Here is a 17,602-nt window from a genome sequence, read left to right on the forward strand (position 1 = left end):
TCACGCCTGCTGAATGGCTTGTCTGGTGGGCACTGGCCTGTGTTTAAGCGGCATAAACATCAGTAGCACAAAGTGGGCTTGTGCTTTTGGGAGGCGACTCTTGCCCAACTTAGTGACAACTCGACAACTTCCCAAAGCTCAACAGAGCATCTCACACAAGCCTCTCTCATAACGGAGTGAGTGTGTGTCTCTGCACTCTACTGTCGTGTCTCTGCACTCTACTGTCCACACACATACACACACACACAAACTCCTCATTACAGTATTTCTGCTGCAGCCTTTTGTCTGAGTTAGCGAATGCTACGATTATTAGCACACACACCCCGGTTCTTCACTGCTGCCTCACTAACAAACAAACAGGCCACATTTACAGCACTGAACCATGAAACTACCATAAAACCATCATCAAACTACCCTAATAAAACAGAGTGATCCTCTCCACTGTAGCGTAGCATAGACCAACATCACGATCATCAAACTAGCCTAATAAAACAGAGCGATCCTCTCCACTGTAGCGTAGCATAGACCAACATCACGATCATCCAACTACCCTAATAAAACAGAGTGATCCTCTCCACTGTAGCATAGACTAACACAGGAGCAGCTGCATTCTGGCATTTTAAGGATCCTTCTCAAGACAGTGTTTGCGGTGAGTGGCCCGACCCTGCTTGACCCATGGTGTCTCTCTTGATCCCTTTGCAGGCTACTACGATTCGCTGCGGCCGTCTGTAGCCTTTGAGTTCATTCGCGAGCCATCGGTGGGTCAGATCGCTCTGGCCTTCCTCCAGGCGTCCTTCGCCTTCAGTGGCTGGAACTTCCTCAACTACGTCACCGAGGAGGTGGTGGAGCCACGCAAGTGAGCACACACACACACACACACACAGTACTTACAGTTAGGAACAAAGTGATTCATGTCCCTGGCAATTATTGATTTAATGTTGATTTCCTCTTGACCAATATGTTCTGACTGAAAATGACACTGCCAGATGTCAAAAGGTTGTAAGACAATGTGGTACAAAGATGGAATCAAAAAAAGAAGCGTTTTCATCTTTAACATTTTTATATGCTTGTGTGGGGTACTGATGTGTGTGCCTATGTGTGTGTGTGTGTGGGGGGTGCTGATGTGTGTTTGGTGTGCTGATGTGTGTGTGTGTCGTTGGGGGGGGGGGGTGCTGATGTGCGTGTGTGTGGGATGCTGATGTGTGTGTGTGTGTGGTGTGCTGTGTGTGTGTGTGCTGATATGTGTGTGTGGTGTGCTGATGTGTGTGTGTGTGGTGTGCTGATGTGTGTGTGTGCGCGGGGTGCTGATGTGTGTGCTGATGTGTGTGCTGATGTGTGTGTGTGTGTGTGTGTGCTGATGTGTGTGTGTGTGTGTGTGCTGATGTGTGTGTGCGTGTGTGTGCTGATGTGTGTGTGTGTGGTCAGGAACCTGCCGCGGGCGATCTACATCTCCATCCCCCTGGTGACGCTTGTATACACGCTGACCAACATCGCCTACTTCTCCTCCATGACCCCCGAGGAGCTGCTCGCATCCAACGCCGTCGCTGTGGTAAGTCCACTCGGCACGCTCACACCTCCGGTTGCCATGGAGAGATGATGCTGCATCTGTTAACGCTCCGCTGGTAACCAGAGCAACCAATGTAAACACTAATAATCTCTCTCTCTCTGTGCGTGTGTGTGTGTGTGTGTGTGTGTGTGTGTCAGACCTTTGGGGAGAAGCTGCTGGGTATGTTCTCCTGGATCATGCCCATCTCAGTTGCACTGTCCACGTTTGGGGGCATCAATGGCTACCTGTTCACCTCGTCAAGGTAACACACACACCTCACTAGAGTGACACACATACACATCTCTGGGTACCAAATGATCATTGCTAACGTGACGTGTGTGTTTGTACTGTAGTGTAGGCTGTGCTTCTCCACCATTGCTAACGTGACGTGTGTGTGTGTGTGTGTGTGTGTGTGTGTGTGTGTGATAATGTGTGTGTGCTGTGGTGTAGGCTGTGCTTCTCCGGAGCTAGAGAGGGTCACCTGCCCTACCTGCTGGCCATGATCCATGTGAAGAACTGCACCCCTATTCCTGCCCTGCTCGTCTGTGTAAGACACACACACACACACACACACACACACACACACACACACACACACACACACACACACACACACACACACAAGGCACACACTTGTGATAGGTGTTTTGTTTATTGTGATATTTGTGGTATCTGGTGTGTATGTGTGTGTGTGTGTGTGTGTGTTCATGTTCTCTCCCTCTCTTGTGTGCAGTGCCACCATCCTGATCCTGTGTATTGGTGTATATATATATTTGTATGTGTTTGTGTGTGTGTGTGTGTGTGTGTGTGTGTGTGTGTGTGCGCGCAGTGCAGTGCTACCATCCTGATCCTGTGTATCGGTGAGACTCATGACCTCATCAACTACGTGTCCTTCATTAACTACCTCTCTTATGGGGTCACCATCGCTGGCCTGCTCGTGTACCGCTGGAAGAAGCCCAACCTCGTCCGGCCCATTAAGGTTTGTGTGTATGTGTGTGTGTGTGTGTCTTGCGGTTAGTTTTACACTGGATTCACATTTGCATTGAAATTTGTGTATGCCTGTTGCTAACAAGTAGCTTACCATAAGGGAGAGCCGGGACGATTTAAACACTTCTAGACAAAAAAGACCAAAAGATTGTACCACACTGAAAGTTATTTTTGTCACTGGCAACCTAAACCTCCCCTGTCCTAGTCCTAGTTGCATTTTTAGCTCTAAACAAAACAGTTCAGGAATCATTTCAACAAAAGCGGAACGCGCATAATGTTTCATGCGTCCCTCCTGGTTGGGATAAATGAAGCAGGCATGGGGGACAAGAAAAGCATAGGCCACAGTTTAAACCAGTCAAGTCAACTTCTGATAATTTTAATATTTTACAACATAAATGGCCGTCACAAGTTATTGTTAGCTGTGGCTAGTAGATGCCACGAGTGTTTATCACAACAAACCTCCAAGATGCAGTAGGCAACTGTGCAGTCATATTAGATGAGTGGTAAAAAAGTAAAAATGCTCAAAAGTGTTATGTCACTTATCCTACCCTATACATTTGGTAGATTCAATGGAGAACCACTCCTGTGAGAGTATGCCTGTGAAAATGCACCGCAGATCCACATATCTAGCCAGGTTTATTTGTGTTTGCAGTCATCCTTAAGTATGTGTAGCAGTGGCATCTGATTTCAAACACACATTAATCCCACGCTGCATGCTGCGCCTGGGTGCCTACTTTGGGGGACTCGGATGATGCTGGAAAGAATTCCACACACATTTTTTCTCACCTCGGTAATTAAGATAATTAAAATTAAAATTAAAACGGTATTTGTTATCGTCGAAAATTTTATTGTGGTTTACCGATAACCATTACATCCCTAGTTTGTGAATGAGAGAAACTGACCCAGGAATGCAAGCTCAGTTACTAACCCACTCAGCAGTGGTATGTACAGTATTGGGACAAACCAACTGACCGACAGCTGCTTGGCCTGAAATACAGTTATTTGTGGAGTATGTATGTGTATGTGTGAAGTGTATGCGTGTATTGAAATAAGAAATGCTCTCTAAAGAATCAGCACAAGGCAGAATGTTGCAGTGCTGTAAGTTCATCAGAAGGTGACACCAAATGTAGGGTCAGTATCAGGGTTACTATAGACTGCTGTGTCAGGGTTACCATAGACTGCTGTGTCAGGGTTACCATATACTGCTGTGTCACGATTATGGTGCTGGGAAAACTCACATTTTATAGTTTACCACAAGCATTTTAGCAGAGAGCTGTGGCGAAGCAGATTTATTTATTTATTTATTTATTTATTTATTTATTTATTTATTTAGATAAATCTCTCCCCTCTCCAGACACCTTGTTGTCCTTTTAGCAGATGCTTGTACATATAGGGACTTTAAATGTAATTAGTGAAAGCATCAGAACATTAATAACACTTAATTAATGAAAGCATCAGAACATTAATAATGCTTAATTAATTAAAGCATCGGAACATTAATAATGCTTAATTAATGAAAGCCGCAGAACATTAATAACGCTTAATTAATGAACGCATCAGAACATTAATAACGCTTCAGCTTGAAGAATAGGAGTACTGACTGTTCTCTGTCTCTCTTTCTTGTGTGTGTGTGTGTGTGTGTGTGTGTGTGTGTGTGTGTGTGTGTGTGTGTGTGTGTGTGTGTGTGCATGGCTGTGTGTGTCCAGGTGAACCTGCTGGTCCCTCTGAGTTACCTGCTGTTCTGGGCGGTGCTGCTGGTCTTCAGCCTGTACTCGGAGCCTGTGGTCTGTGGTATGGGGCTGGTCATCATGCTGACCGGGGTGCCCATCTACTTCTTCGGTGTCTACTGGGAGAACAAGCCCCAGTGGATGAACTCCATAGTGGGTGAGTGAAGCGTGCACACACACACACACATACACACATGCACACACACACATACACACACACACACACACACATGCACACATAGACACACACAAACACACACACACACACACACACACACACCTACATCTTACCTCATGTGGTGGGTGAGTGAGGCCGTCTGTCCTCAGCACTGATCTCTAGCGCCCTCTACTGTCTGCTTGCTGTCATGTCTTAACTTAGAGTTTGTCTGCAGGCTGTTGGCTCACGAACATCATGGATTGCAACAGGTTGCCAGGATCTCTGTTGAGTTGTGATATCTATCAGTTGTGACTGGTTAATATCTCTGTTGTGTTGTGATATCTATCAGTTGTGATTGGTTAATATTTCTGTTGTGTTGTGATATCTATCAGTTGTGACTGCTTAATGTCTCTGTTGTGATGTGATATCTATCAGTTGTGATTGGTTAATAACTGTTGTAACAGGTAGACCCAGATCTGTGATGCGATAGGTGGGTATCTGTCTGTAGTGATTGTCTGCTGTTGATGTGTGCTGTGATTGGCTGCCGCTGCTGACGTGTTCTGTGATTGGCTGTGTTGCAGAGGTGCTGACGTACGTTGGACAGAAGCTGTGCTACGTGGTGTTCCCTCAGGAAGACCCCTTGGACACGAGCGCCCAGATAGAGCTGGAGGAGAAATCTGAGCTGTGATTGGCCAGCTGAGCCCCCCCCCCCACACTCCCTTTGACCCCTCCAGGGATATTCACCTACATGAGACTCCTTCAGTCGTCCTCCTCCCTCTCCCACGTCAAGTAGCCCTTGCCCTCACACACACACACACACACACACACACACACACACACACACACACACACACACACACACACACACACACACAACTGAAGGACAGTTCCACTGCGGTCTACCCTTCCTGAAGAATAGTTCCACTGCCCTCTACCCTTCCTGAAGGACAGTTCCACTGCTCTCTACCCTTCCTGTTTCAATCACCTGGTCCTGATTGTTCTGTCCCGTAGCGCTGGGGCGTGTGTGCGGTGCGGCGCGCGTGTCCGGTCACGGTCCAGGTTGTGTGTTTATTGTGCCTTGTGAAGACTAAGTTTTCTTTTCGTCTCTTCTGTCGGAGTGAGTGCGATTCTGCTCATCCCTGACAGACGCGGATGCTAGCTGTTGGATTATAGTTTAATCTGCCGTGTAGTCCCAATCTAGTTTGGCTTCTTGTCCGCAGGATGTGGAGGATGTGCCTAGCATGTCTCAGACGACGGCCCAGGCTGTTTCAGAAGCAGCGTGGACGTCCATTAACCCTTTGTACTCATCTTCCCTTCTGAGCAATATCTGAAGCACGAGTGACCCGGTGCAGACCTGCTGCCCAGTCCCCGACGCCCCGGCGTCCACCTTCTCCTCAGAGTTTAACTCTAACGCCCGGCGTCCACCTTCTCCTCAGAGTTTAACTCTAACGTCGATGCTAACCATGACTAGCACACTGTGCAGTGCGGCCGAGCTGCCCCCCCCCCCCCCCGGCTGCCCCGCTGCGTTCCGTTATAATGACCCGTATGCTGCTCTGCTGGTTCTACCCTCCTGCTGCCCATACAAGAGGGCATCTGCACACAGGGGACAACATGTGCCAGAGGGGAGGGGCAACAGTGTGGCAGTGGGAAGGGGGGGGGGGGCAGTCCTGCCATAACCCTCAGCAGCTGGAGGGGCAGTTCTGCAATAACGCTCTTCAGCTGGTGCTGCCAGTCTGAGGTTTAAAGCCCCCCCCCCACACACACACACACAAACATACACTGCCCCTGAGGCTATTCACTCACACACTTCCTGTTACGCCAATATGCAGAGATGATTGGCTAAGGGAGATTATGACTAATTAAACTTAAAATGTGATTGGTTGAATGAGATGCCAGTCTTCCTAAGGGCCAGCTCCAGGTCCATTTTACACTGCCCAGTTCCATTTACCGTACAAGGACAGTGTGGGCCTGCCAAACCACACACACACACACACACACAGCCACACGTCCTTGTGGGTTTGCCCGTGCCAGTCTTCCCTCCTGTGCCTCTCTGTGTGTCCCGTAGGGGGTGCCCCTGCGCTGGAATCAGCCTTGTAAATACAGTGTACAGAAAAGCATCAAGGTGATGCCATTCCTGACGTAAGTGTCAAACGTGTGAATTATACTGAGGAACGTTGATGGTCTCGTTATTTTGATTTGTAAAAGTGTTATTAGCATATTAATGAATAGCTTATTAAATAATTCCGAGAGAAACAAATATTGTGTGTCTGAGTGTTTTTTCACATGAAAGGAGACCAGTCAGACACGTCAGTCAATCAAGTCAGACAGACAGTCAGACAGATAGTCAGTCAGACAGACAGGTCAGATGGACAGACAGAGTCTGCAGTGCCCCAAAGGGTCAGTTCAAGCCGAGATCAGGGCTGTGGTCAGATCAGCTGTTTCGCTTTGGTCTTTTCCAAATCCCAATACATTCTCCATCACTTCTTTCTTTGACCTCATGACTGTTGCCATGGAGGTCAGGGAAGAGTGGTGGAGGAGAGGAGAGGACACAGGACATCATTTATGGACCATCTGACCGCAGACCGCAGCTCAAAGTTAGAGCAGTCACAGTAAACATCACCACTCTCAAAGTTAGAGCAGTCAGAGTAAACATCACCACTCACACAGCTGGAGCAGAGTAAACATCACCACTCCCACAGAGCAGTCACAGTAAACATCACCACTCCCACAGAGCAGTCACAGTAAACATCACCACTCACAGTTAGAGCAGTCAGAGTAAACATCACCACTCACACAGCTGGAGCAGAGTAAACATCACCACTCCCACAGAGCAGTCACAGTAAACATCACCACTCCCACAGAGCAGTCACAGTAAACATCACCACTCTCACAGTTAGTGCAGAGTAAACATCACCACTCCCACGACTATGTTTACATGCACTCCAGTATCCCGGGTGTGAGGCTTATCCCCATTTTTATCATATTCAGGATATGGTGTTTACATGACGACACAGGAAATGGTGTTTACATGACGACACAGGGATATGGTGTTTACATGACGACACAGAGACACAGTGTTGACAGAGAAACCCGGTTATTAATAACCCTGTATATGTGATGAATACCAGTATCCTGGCTACCAACAATAACATCAATTCTATTAGCACAGTCACACACTTGCATGAGAAGCCGGGTTAAGGTGTATACATAGAACAGTATCCCTGTTTCTTTCAGAGTACTCCACCTACCATAACCGCGTCAATCCAAACTGGGATAAGGGCTTATCCAGGGTTCTGCAATCGGGATATGATGTTCAAATGCACAGATACAAAACCGGGATACTTCAAAATCCTGAACATACTGGATACAGGATACTGAAGTGCATGTAAACACCATCACTAAGGGGCAGTTAGAGTAGAGGTCACCAGATCACTCACAGAATCACAGAGAGGGACAGTTACAGAGATCACCACTCTCACAGACGGGTAGTAAGAGATCAAGACTCTCTCAGAGGGGCAGTTAGAGCAAGTGGTGGACAGTAAGGAGGTAAATGTAATTCGTTACTGAACTTGAGTAACCTTTTCAAATATCTGAACTTCCATTTTGGGGGACTTTAAAGGCCAATTTATAGTCCAGGGGACAAAAATGGATGATGGTTAACAACAGGCAAAAACTCCAAAAAGCTATCTACTGACAAGGTAATGTTTCACGATTCCTGCAAGATTTGTCGGGCCGCCGTTCTTGAAGTTGCATGGCTGGTTTTCTCAGTAGCAACTACATCTATGCTGAGGTGACCGATTCGCCTATTACAAGTTTACCATCAAATTGGCTTCATAAAGGGTATATTAAGGTGAAAATCTTGCATAGTGATAATACAATATTAAGAGTTTTTTTCCTTAAAATAATATTTCCAAAATCATTTTGATAAACATACAGTATACTCCTAATAGGGCGAATGCCCCTCTGAGCACAGCAGGGTTATTGCTTATTGGTTATTGTAAAATAGCCACAGGAACTTGCTGTTCGAGTAGAATCACTGCCCTGGAACACAAAAAGGGTAGGATCACTTCTCCGAAACACAAAAAGGGTAGGATCACTGCTCCAGAACACAAAAAGGGCGCAACAGTCAAGATGACAGCAGAAGAGTGCTAAGAGAAATTATGGAAAGTTCTGGATTAAACTGGCCTAGAGTTCCGCCGTCACAGAGGAGCAGTTAGAGTTCTGGATTAAACTGGCCTAGAGTTCCGCCATCACAGCGGACCAGTTAGAGCAGACAGACTAGAGAATCTCGCTGCTATATCTCACGGCCCACCACTCACACACACCCAACACACACATGCAGAAGATTTGGGAAAACCATATGCGGACACAGCAAATCATGTGTAAGACGACCCCACGTGTTTAAAGGCATGTACCCTGACACACACACACACACACACACACACTCTTTCACAAAGGGAAATAAAGTCATAATAAATCCAGTATAAGCTTTGCTAACTGAACTAGGCAGGGTATTACTGTATGAGTAGGACTGCTAGCTGTGAGTGGCAGGGTATTACTGTATATAAGTATATGTATATATACTCTTTTGATCCCGTGAGGGAAATTTGGTCTCTGCATTTATCCCAATCCGTGAATTAGTGAAACACACTGCGCACAGTGAACACACAGTGAGGTGAAGCACACACTACAGTAATCTTGGCGCAGTGAGCTGCCTGCAACAACAGCGGCGCCCGGGGAGCAGTGAGGGGTTAAGTGCCTTGCTCAAGGGCACTTCAGCCATGGCCTACTGGTCGGGGTTCAAACCGGCAACCCTCCGGTTACACAAGTACGAAGTGCTAACCAGTAGGCCACGGCTGCTAGCTGTGAGAGGCAGGGTATTATCTCTTTCTTCCCCCTTACCTCACTTGTGAGGCATATCATCACCAGTCATCAGCCATCTGTGTGCTTGGCCCTCTTCTCACCCATCTCACCTGAAGTCCCATCCCTATGACTGCCCTATCATCGCCTATTACTGTCCCCCTACCTGGATTCCTGGCCCGTACAGCCTAGCGACCAACCACCTGCCCTATGACAACTCTGCCCGGATTCCTGGCCCGTACTGCCGACCCACCACATGCCCTTTGACAACTCCTTTTCCCTGGACAATTCCAACACTGGACTATTTGAACTTTCTGACACTAAATTAGGATTAATGCATTATCATACCGATATGTAATCATCCCACCTCTTGTAACTTTCACCTCAGGTGGCTTTAAACACCATGTCCTATTCTCTACACCTGACTATCATATGCATTTGTCATGTATACAGACCTTACTGTCCTGTATTTGACCCTAGGCAGATGGGTCAGGCCCTTGAGTCGTGGATCTGCTCGAGGTTTCCTCCTATATGTATCTCCAATTCTAGGGAGTTTCCCCCCCCCCCCCTGTTACCCCGGTTACCCATGGGCCTTCTTTTCTTTTCTTTTCTTCTTTTTCTCTGATTGTCTACACTTTGTAAAGCGCCATGATACTGTACATGTGTAATGTTTTGCCACTCTATAAGCACAATTAAATTGACAATTAAAATTACTGTATGGTAGGACTGTGAAGCTGTGAGAGGCAGGGTATTACTGTATGACAGTGGTCCCCAAACTTTTTCTTCTGAGGGCCAGCTCGCTATGCCTGGCTCTAAGAGAGGGACAGAGACTCGGAGTATATCAGTAACCATAAATATCTTAGAACTGTGAACAGCAGTCTACCTTAGTTGAATATTCCATTACATTTAATCATAGGCTACTGCGATTTAATACCATTGTTAGCTGTGTTTATATTGTCATCATGCCATATCAGTGTAAAATGTAGCTCAAATGAAACTACAAATGAAAATACTAATAAAAAGACGTAAGCATTCCCAAAAGTATTAGCAGGGAGTCCCAAAAGTATATTTCATTCAAAATGTGTGAACTCTGAACTCTGTGTCTTTGCCTACACAGCTCAAGTTGTGAACAAGCAATATCCTACAAATAATTTAAAGTTCTCAAACTATGAGAGGTTTATGAAGTGCTGACAAAAACATCTGAAATGACCACTTTCACTCACCTTTGAGAACTTTGTGAATTGTGAATTTGAATGAACATTTGAACGAGTGGATAAAAAATAGAAATAATTATCCCAGAAAGACCCAGAAATAAGACTGGAATAGAAGTTAATTAGTTATTAACAATTAATTGATAAACTTTTAGAATACTTTGAGCACTGATGCAGTCAGCATTGGCCTCTTACATTGTTTGCAGGTTGCCCCGCCAAAACAACCACCAGTGGACAAAAAGAGTATTACATGTGTACAGTTAAGACTCGCCATAGACAATGAATGGGGGAAATTACGGAGGTTATAGTTTGACGATGTCGGGCCAGATGCTATATACCACGGACATGTTTTGGGGGGCCACCCAAAATGAGGTGGCGGGCCGTAGTTTGGGGACCACTGTTGTATGAGTAGGACTGCTTCAGTGCCGTGGGCAGATAAGACTCCCTCTGATCACTAGTGGCAACAGAACACACACGCATTAGCAGAACTGGCCCTGAGTCTACATGGAGCTGACCATGATGAATCACACAGCAACACTTGAATTTCCCCTGGGGATCAATAAAGTATCTATCTATCTATCTATCTATCTAACACACCTCCACACGTCTGCTGTTACAGCACCAACAGTGACACCTGGTGGTGGAAGTGGGAATTACATCTGCATGTGGTTCAACCAAAGATTATACATAGGCGGCACAAGATCTTTCATCAGGAGCCCCTTCCGGGAACCCAGATCGCATGGGGGTGGGGGGCAAAATCCCCCTTTATGCAGAGCAGAGGCAGTGACTGTTCCATTGAAGTCTATGGCCATAGCTCAGAATTTCACCACATATGCTAAGATCTCAGTTCTATAGAGTTAGGAATGTGAATTTGGGCACATTTCCATGATCCTCAAACCCTTCTGATCATTTCAGGTACATTTTTAGCATTTTTGAGCATTCCAGGCTGGAGAAAATCGACCTTATATCAGGTGTGATATAGAACTGTCTGACAGGTGGAACGTCATCAATACGTCGACACGCCTATTTATGCAGACAGGACTCGATCTCCATTTCACGCCCATAGACATGAACTACAATGAAGTAGCTGACTCCGCCTATGTATAATCCTTGACTTAACACCTCAACCCAACACTTAACATGATGATACAGACAGAGGCGATCTCTCAGGGCTGATCTGAGATCAGCTCTCCATCACAGACCTGTGCACTGAGGACTGCTTCCTGGTATGTAAGGACACATTGCACTGGAACACTGAGGGTTTTTTCCTGACTTTTATTGATGCTGTGTGATGGTGTGGGTGGATATGAAGAGGTCACTTTTAAAGACAAGCTGCTTCTGGACGATGGATGGATGTAAACTTGACATGGATGTGTGTGTGTGTGGAACTCCTGTGGTAAGTACATAATTTGTGACAGCCACATGATATGGTCACACGACAGTCAGTCCCAATGGGTTAGAAGTCTCTTTAGAAGCACCGACAGCACGGAGGCGTCACTTAGCAACGGCAGTGTTTCAATGATGGAACCTTGGTGACATTCTAAAGGCATTGTTCTAACGCTGAGTGTTCCAGCGTGGTAGCCTAGAAACAGCACGGCTTTAGCTCTCCCCCAAGGCCACCGAGACTCTGGGAGCTATCAGTCCCATCCAACCACTGGCTGGGAGAGGAGGAGAGAAAGAGACAGAGTTAGAGAAAAGAGAGAAAGAGGGAGAAAGAAAAAAGAGAGGGGAGTGTGATTAGAGGAAGAACGAGTGGAAGAATGACAGGAGAGAGAGGGATGGGTGGGGATCTGTCATGTCAACATTCGAGAGAAAAGGATAGTGTGTGTGTGAGTGTGTGTGTCAAGTGATGAGCAGCGTGCCTTCCTGCTCGTCCCCTGAGCTGCTTGTGATTGACAGGTCATTAGAGTCCCTCCTCACCCCTGACGCTTCTCTTTGTTTGTCCTCCGTTGGCGTGGTCACCGCAGGGCTTTTCGGCCCACCCACCACCTGCTGTCTCTGGCTCTGATTGGCCGGCAGGGGAAGGGGTGTGTCTGGGGAGCTGAGGGGGGAGTGGCCTCTAGACGGGTAGTTGATCAGAGCCACACCCCGCAGGTGGGCGGCTAACGCCAGGGCCCTCCTCCTGGCTGTGAGTGTGTGTGTGTGTGTGCATGTGTCTGTGTCTGTATCCCTGTGTGTGTGTGTGTGTGAGTGCGAGTGTGCAGCGAGTGCCAGGGCCCGTCTCCTGGCTGGACGGTGGCGGTAGATGAGCGGACCGATCCTGGGGCTCTGGAGCTCGGGGGCCTCGTCCTCTGCAGCCTGCCCAGGAGAAGAGCCTCTAGCTGGGCCGCCGTCCTGCCCCGCCTGGGCGTCTGAGCTGGACGAGTCCGAGGAGGAGGACAAGGGGGACACCGGCGAGACTGCAGAGCCAGCGGACTCAGGGGTGATGGGAGAGTCAGGTGTGTCAGGTGAATCTGGGGAGTCACGGGAATCCGGTGAAATAGCTGAGACAGGTGACAGGGGTGAGCCGGGAGACTCGGGCGACTCCGGTGAGTCAGGTAAGCAGTGTGTGTGTGAATGTGTGTGTGCGTGTGTGTGGGGGGGAGCGTGGCAGAGCGCTGCGAGCCCCAGGGCTGCGGCCGAGCAGGGCGAGGGGGTGGTGTCCGTGTGTGTGTGGGGGTGTGTGTCGCCGGCGGGGGGCGCCAGGGGGGCTATTCCCGAGGGGGGGGTCAGCAGTGGGATGTGACCTCGCAGGCGAGAGCCGCGGTGGAACAGACGATTCCAGGCGCGACCCAGGCGTCGCCGTGACGATGAGCGGCGGGAGGAGTGACGGCGGAGCTGACGGCGCATCGCTGTACGAAGATTCTGGAGCATGGACACCTGAGAGAGGAGGAGAGAGGAGGAGAGGAGGAGAGGACAGGAGAGGAGAAAAGGAGAGGAGGAGAGAAGAGGAGAGGAGGAGAGGGGGAGGAGAAGAGAGGAAGAGAGGAAGAGAGGAGAGGAGAGGAAGAGAGGAGAGGAGGAGAGGGGGAGGAGAGGACAGGAGAGGAGAAAAGGAGAGGAGGAGAGAAGAGGAGAGGAGGAGAGGGGGAGGAGAAGAGAGGAAGAGAGGGGGAGGAGAGGAGAGGAAGAGAGGAGAGGTGGAGAGGGGGAGGAGAGGACAGGAGAGGAGGAAAGGAGAGGAGGAGAGAAGAGGACAGGGGAGAGAAGAGAGGAGAGGAGAGGAGAAGAGGAGAGGGGAAGGAGAGTAAAGGAGAGGGGAGGTGGAGAGGAGAGGGGGGGAGAAAAGGAGTAAGAGGAGGAGAGGAAAAAAGGAGAAGAGGAAGAAAAGAGCAGGAGAGCAGAGGAGTAGAAGAGATAAGGAGAGGAGGAAGAAAGAAGGAGAGAAGAGAGGAGAGGAAAAGGAAGAGAGGAGTGAGAGAAAAGGAGAGAAGAAGAAGAATAATTGATTGCTTTGAGGTTTGGGTTTGGGTTTGAGGTGGGAGGTTTGAGGTGGGAGGGCTGCACTGGGCAGGACTAAACACACTTGTGGGCTTTAACCACACGCTCTCAAGAGCCCCCAGCCAACAAGCATTTCTTTCAGTTATACACACACACACACACACACACACACACACACACACCACACACACACACACACACACACTGTGAACACGGGCATATCAGGTAACAGTGGACAGAGCAGGATGACAGAGAGATGGAAATGGAGATTTCAGTTATACACACACACAAATACACACACACACACAAACACACGAATACACACGTACACATACACACACACAAATACACACATACACAAACACACACACACACACACGTTACCTGGTTGGGGTTGTAGACAGGGAAATCGTCCACAGGTGGAATGAGGCCTTGGGCGATCAGCTGCCCATAAGAGGGCGGAGCCTCCCTCTGGACAAACTCCGCCTCCATGCGAGTCATCTGTGTCTCGAAAGCCCTGAAGAGAGCAAAGGCAAACATCAGTGTGTGTGTGTGTGTGTGTGTGTTTGCGTCTGTGTGTGTATGTGTGTACATGTGTGTATATGTGTGTGTGTGTGTGTGTGTGTGTGTGTGTGTGTGTGCATGTGTGTGTGTGTGTGTGTACATGTGTACATGTGTGTATGTGTGTGTGTGTGTGTGTGTGTGTGTGTGTGTGTGTGTGTATGCATGCATGTGTGTGTGTGTACCTGTACACCTGTTCCTCAGCGTGTACAGTTTGAAAGCGCAGCCCAGTGCTGTGTGTGTGTGTGTGTGTGTGTGTGTGTGTGTGTGTGTGTGTGTGTGTGTGTGTGCATGCATGTGTGTGTGTGCGTACCTGTACTCCCTGTTCCTCAGCGTGTACAGTTTGAAAGCGCAGCCCAGTGCGATGACCAACAGCAGGCTGCAGACGAGGCTGCCGATGATGGCGGCGGTGATGACCTTGCGCGGGACGCTGGTCAGGCACTCTCGCTCGTCGCTGCCGTCGCTGCAGTCGTCCTGCCCGTCGCAGCGCCACTGCTCGGACACGCAGCGCTTGCTGGCGCAGCGGAAGCTGCCCGGCTGGCAGGAGGCGCAGTTCTTCTCGTCCCCGCCACCTGGACACTGCTTCTGGCTGTCGCAACGCTCCTCGGCCGCGTAGCAGGACCCCCCCGCGCCGCCGCCCTCGCACGGGTAAGCGCCCGCCGAGCACCCTGGGCAGCCCTCCTCGTCACGGCCGGAGGGGCAGTGCCAGTAGCCATCACAGCGCTGGTGCCCGGAGAAGCAGCCTTGGTCACCGCCACATGGCGTGTCACCCGGGAAACAGTAGCCCTGCCGGACACAACACATCAACACGACATCTGGACATCAGTGTGCATACCCTACTTACACACACACACACACACACACACACACACACACACACACACACACACACACACACACACACACACACACTACAGTGCATCATACAGTACAATTCAGAACACAACAATGCATCCTAACAAGCACAAGAAACAAACGAATTTCTTTTTTGTCTGTTCTAATTTCTAACTTCAAGTCTGTATGAAAAATGACCTTCCATGATACACTGGACATATTTAACCTATGAAGTCAAACACAGAGAGATATAGTATTGCACAGCTGGTCAGTCATGACCAGTCATCCTCGTCTGCATGTCTGTGTGTGTGTGCTCTGGGTGCGGCACGGTACAGGAGGGTCATCTGTGTGTGTTGTAATGGTGTAACGGGTGTAACGGTACACACACATCACGGTGTGGTATGTACCTTGGTACTGAAGTCACGGCTCAGTTCATTTTCAATACAATAAGCCTGTAGGTACTGCTAATCTAAAATTCACTGACAATATTTTTGATGCACAATGGGAAGAGTATTTTTAACAGGTGTCAAATGTGTTTTGCCATTAATTGAGTAAACTGACATATGGTCTGCTACTTACTATGTTTGTGTGGGAACTCGAGTTTGAAACAGTTTCAAGTAAAAAAGCCTGTTGATTACTGTGTAATCACTGCATTTGGTAAATTCAGTATGCAACCTGTATTGAACCTAATGTCCCGTACCTAAGCGGTTTAGTGCGAATATGCTAACCTAACGTGTGTGTGTGTTTGCGTGTGTGTGCATGTGTGTGTGTGTGTGCTTGTGTACCTTGGCGCGGTATGAGGCGCTGAAGCCGCGTCCCCTGCTGCCGAATGCGGCGCGGTACAGGAGGGTCATCTGCCCCCTGCTGGACTCCAGCTGCGGTGCGCGGGCATTGTAGTGGTGCGACAGCTCCTGCAGGAGGCGCTCTGGACGCGGGGTCAGCCCGTCGAACACCCGCAGCGCGTCGCCCGGTGCCAGGCGCAGCTCCAGACGCAGCAGCAGCGGCCGAGGGTCCGCTGTGTCCAGCTGCCAGCTGCACCGCCGCTCCGACCACACGCCGGACGCCGGTGGTGGACGCAGGAAGTCAGGCGAGGCGAAGGCGCCGTAGAAGCTGCGCAGGTGCTGGACGCAGGTGGCGGGGTCAGAGGCGGGGTCAGGGGCGCAGGCCAGCTCGTCCGTGCCGTCGGGGCAGTCGCTGGTGCCGTCGCAGCGCCGCTCGGGGGGCAGGCAGCGCGTGGTCGGACCCAGGCGGCACGCCAGCGACCCGCGGGGGCAGAGGTCAAAGGGCGCATCGGTGGGCGGGGCTGCGCAGCTGCGCTCGTCCGTCTGGTCTCCGCACTCGTCCTGACCATTGCAGCGCCACGAGCGTGGGACACACTTCCCGTTACCGCACAGGAACTCGTCCGCCTGGCAGATGCTCTGACCCAAACGCCCTGGACACCGTAATGACCACACGGAATATGAGTTCCCAACTAGGACATCTGTTAGCACCATGTCTGAATGATTCAATCGTTAATGCAACACATATCTTCCCCACCAGTGCACACTTTCACACACCACAAAGGTTTGTTCATCTACACGTTACCTGTTCAGGCTTCAGAGTCAACGTGTCTCAATAGATGCTTTACTTAACTAGGAACGTTTCAGAGCGAACGTGTCTCAATAGATGCTTTACTTAACTAGGAACGTTTCAGAGTCAACGTGTCTCAATAGATGCTTTACTTAACTAGGAACGTTTCAGAGTGAACTTTTCTCAATAGATGCTTTACTTAACTAGGAACGTTTCAGAGTGAACGTGTCTCAATAGATGCTCTACTTAACTAGGAATGTTTCAGAGTCAACGTGTCTCAATAGATGCTTTACTTAACTAGGAATGTTTCAGAGTGAACTTTTCTCAATAGATGCTTTACTTAACTAGGAACGTTTCAGGATACATGTCTTAAGGCCAACGGCCAGTGTCTGACAGTGTCTGACACACGTCAAGAGACGCCAAAATTTAGAACTCAAACATTACTTTTAACGAAGCAAGGCCGACTAGCGGCAGCTGACGCTGTGTACAAATGTTTCTATTTCTTGAGTGTCAAATCCATAGATGCGAATGTCGCCGGCAGTGTGCGTTGGCTTTTAATGTTAACAGCAGAGTCGAAGGTGGAACTTACGAATGACACAGCATTAAGAAAGCTTCGGGACACACAGCTCAGGTCATCAGTTAGGGTGTAGGAGACAGAGCGTTTGTGTGTGTGTGTGTGTGTGTGTGTGTGTGTGTGTGTGTGTGTGTGTGTGTGTGTGTGCATTCCTCA

The 17,602-nt window shown here is 49.0% G+C and overlaps 3 protein-coding genes across 4 annotated transcripts in view; 1 reads left to right on the plus strand and 2 right to left on the minus strand.

The window, feature by feature from the left end:
* The window catches only part of slc7a10a (solute carrier family 7 member 10a), a 36,871-nt gene extending 30,197 nt beyond the window's left edge, over positions 1-6,674 (plus strand). Inside the window, 7 exon segments of the mRNA XM_042073896.1 lie at positions 703-856; positions 1,426-1,549; positions 1,705-1,808; positions 1,997-2,093; positions 2,376-2,525; positions 4,240-4,417; positions 4,999-6,674. Of these exon segments, the coding sequence (XP_041929830.1) occupies positions 703-856; positions 1,426-1,549; positions 1,705-1,808; positions 1,997-2,093; positions 2,376-2,525; positions 4,240-4,417; positions 4,999-5,105 (914 nt within the window). The 3' untranslated portion in view covers positions 5,106-6,674.
* The window catches only part of LOC121694006 (WD repeat-containing protein 88-like), a 23,565-nt gene continuing 12,088 nt past the window's right edge, over positions 6,126-17,602 (minus strand). Inside the window, exon 13 of the transcript XR_006025646.1 lies at positions 6,126-6,136. The gene's annotated coding sequence lies outside the window, so the exon portion shown is untranslated. The remainder of the gene's footprint in view (positions 6,137-17,602) is intronic.
* Positions 11,756-17,602, minus strand: part of lrp3 (low density lipoprotein receptor-related protein 3) — a 10,957-nt gene continuing 5,110 nt past the window's right edge. For both annotated transcript variants that reach the window (XM_042073894.1, XM_042073895.1), the window contains 4 exons: positions 16,089-16,735; positions 14,783-15,255; positions 14,293-14,425; positions 11,756-13,347 (listed from right to left, as the gene is read on the minus strand). In XM_042073894.1, the coding sequence (XP_041929828.1) occupies positions 12,331-13,347; positions 14,293-14,425; positions 14,783-15,255; positions 16,089-16,735 (2,270 nt within the window). In that variant the 3' untranslated portion in view covers positions 11,756-12,330. The remainder of the gene's footprint in view (positions 13,348-14,292; positions 14,426-14,782; positions 15,256-16,088; positions 16,736-17,602) is intronic.

The sequence above is a fragment of the Alosa sapidissima genome, chromosome 20 (genome assembly GCF_018492685.1).
Source record: "Alosa sapidissima isolate fAloSap1 chromosome 20, fAloSap1.pri, whole genome shotgun sequence".
NCBI lineage: Eukaryota > Metazoa > Chordata > Actinopteri > Clupeiformes > Clupeidae > Alosa > Alosa sapidissima.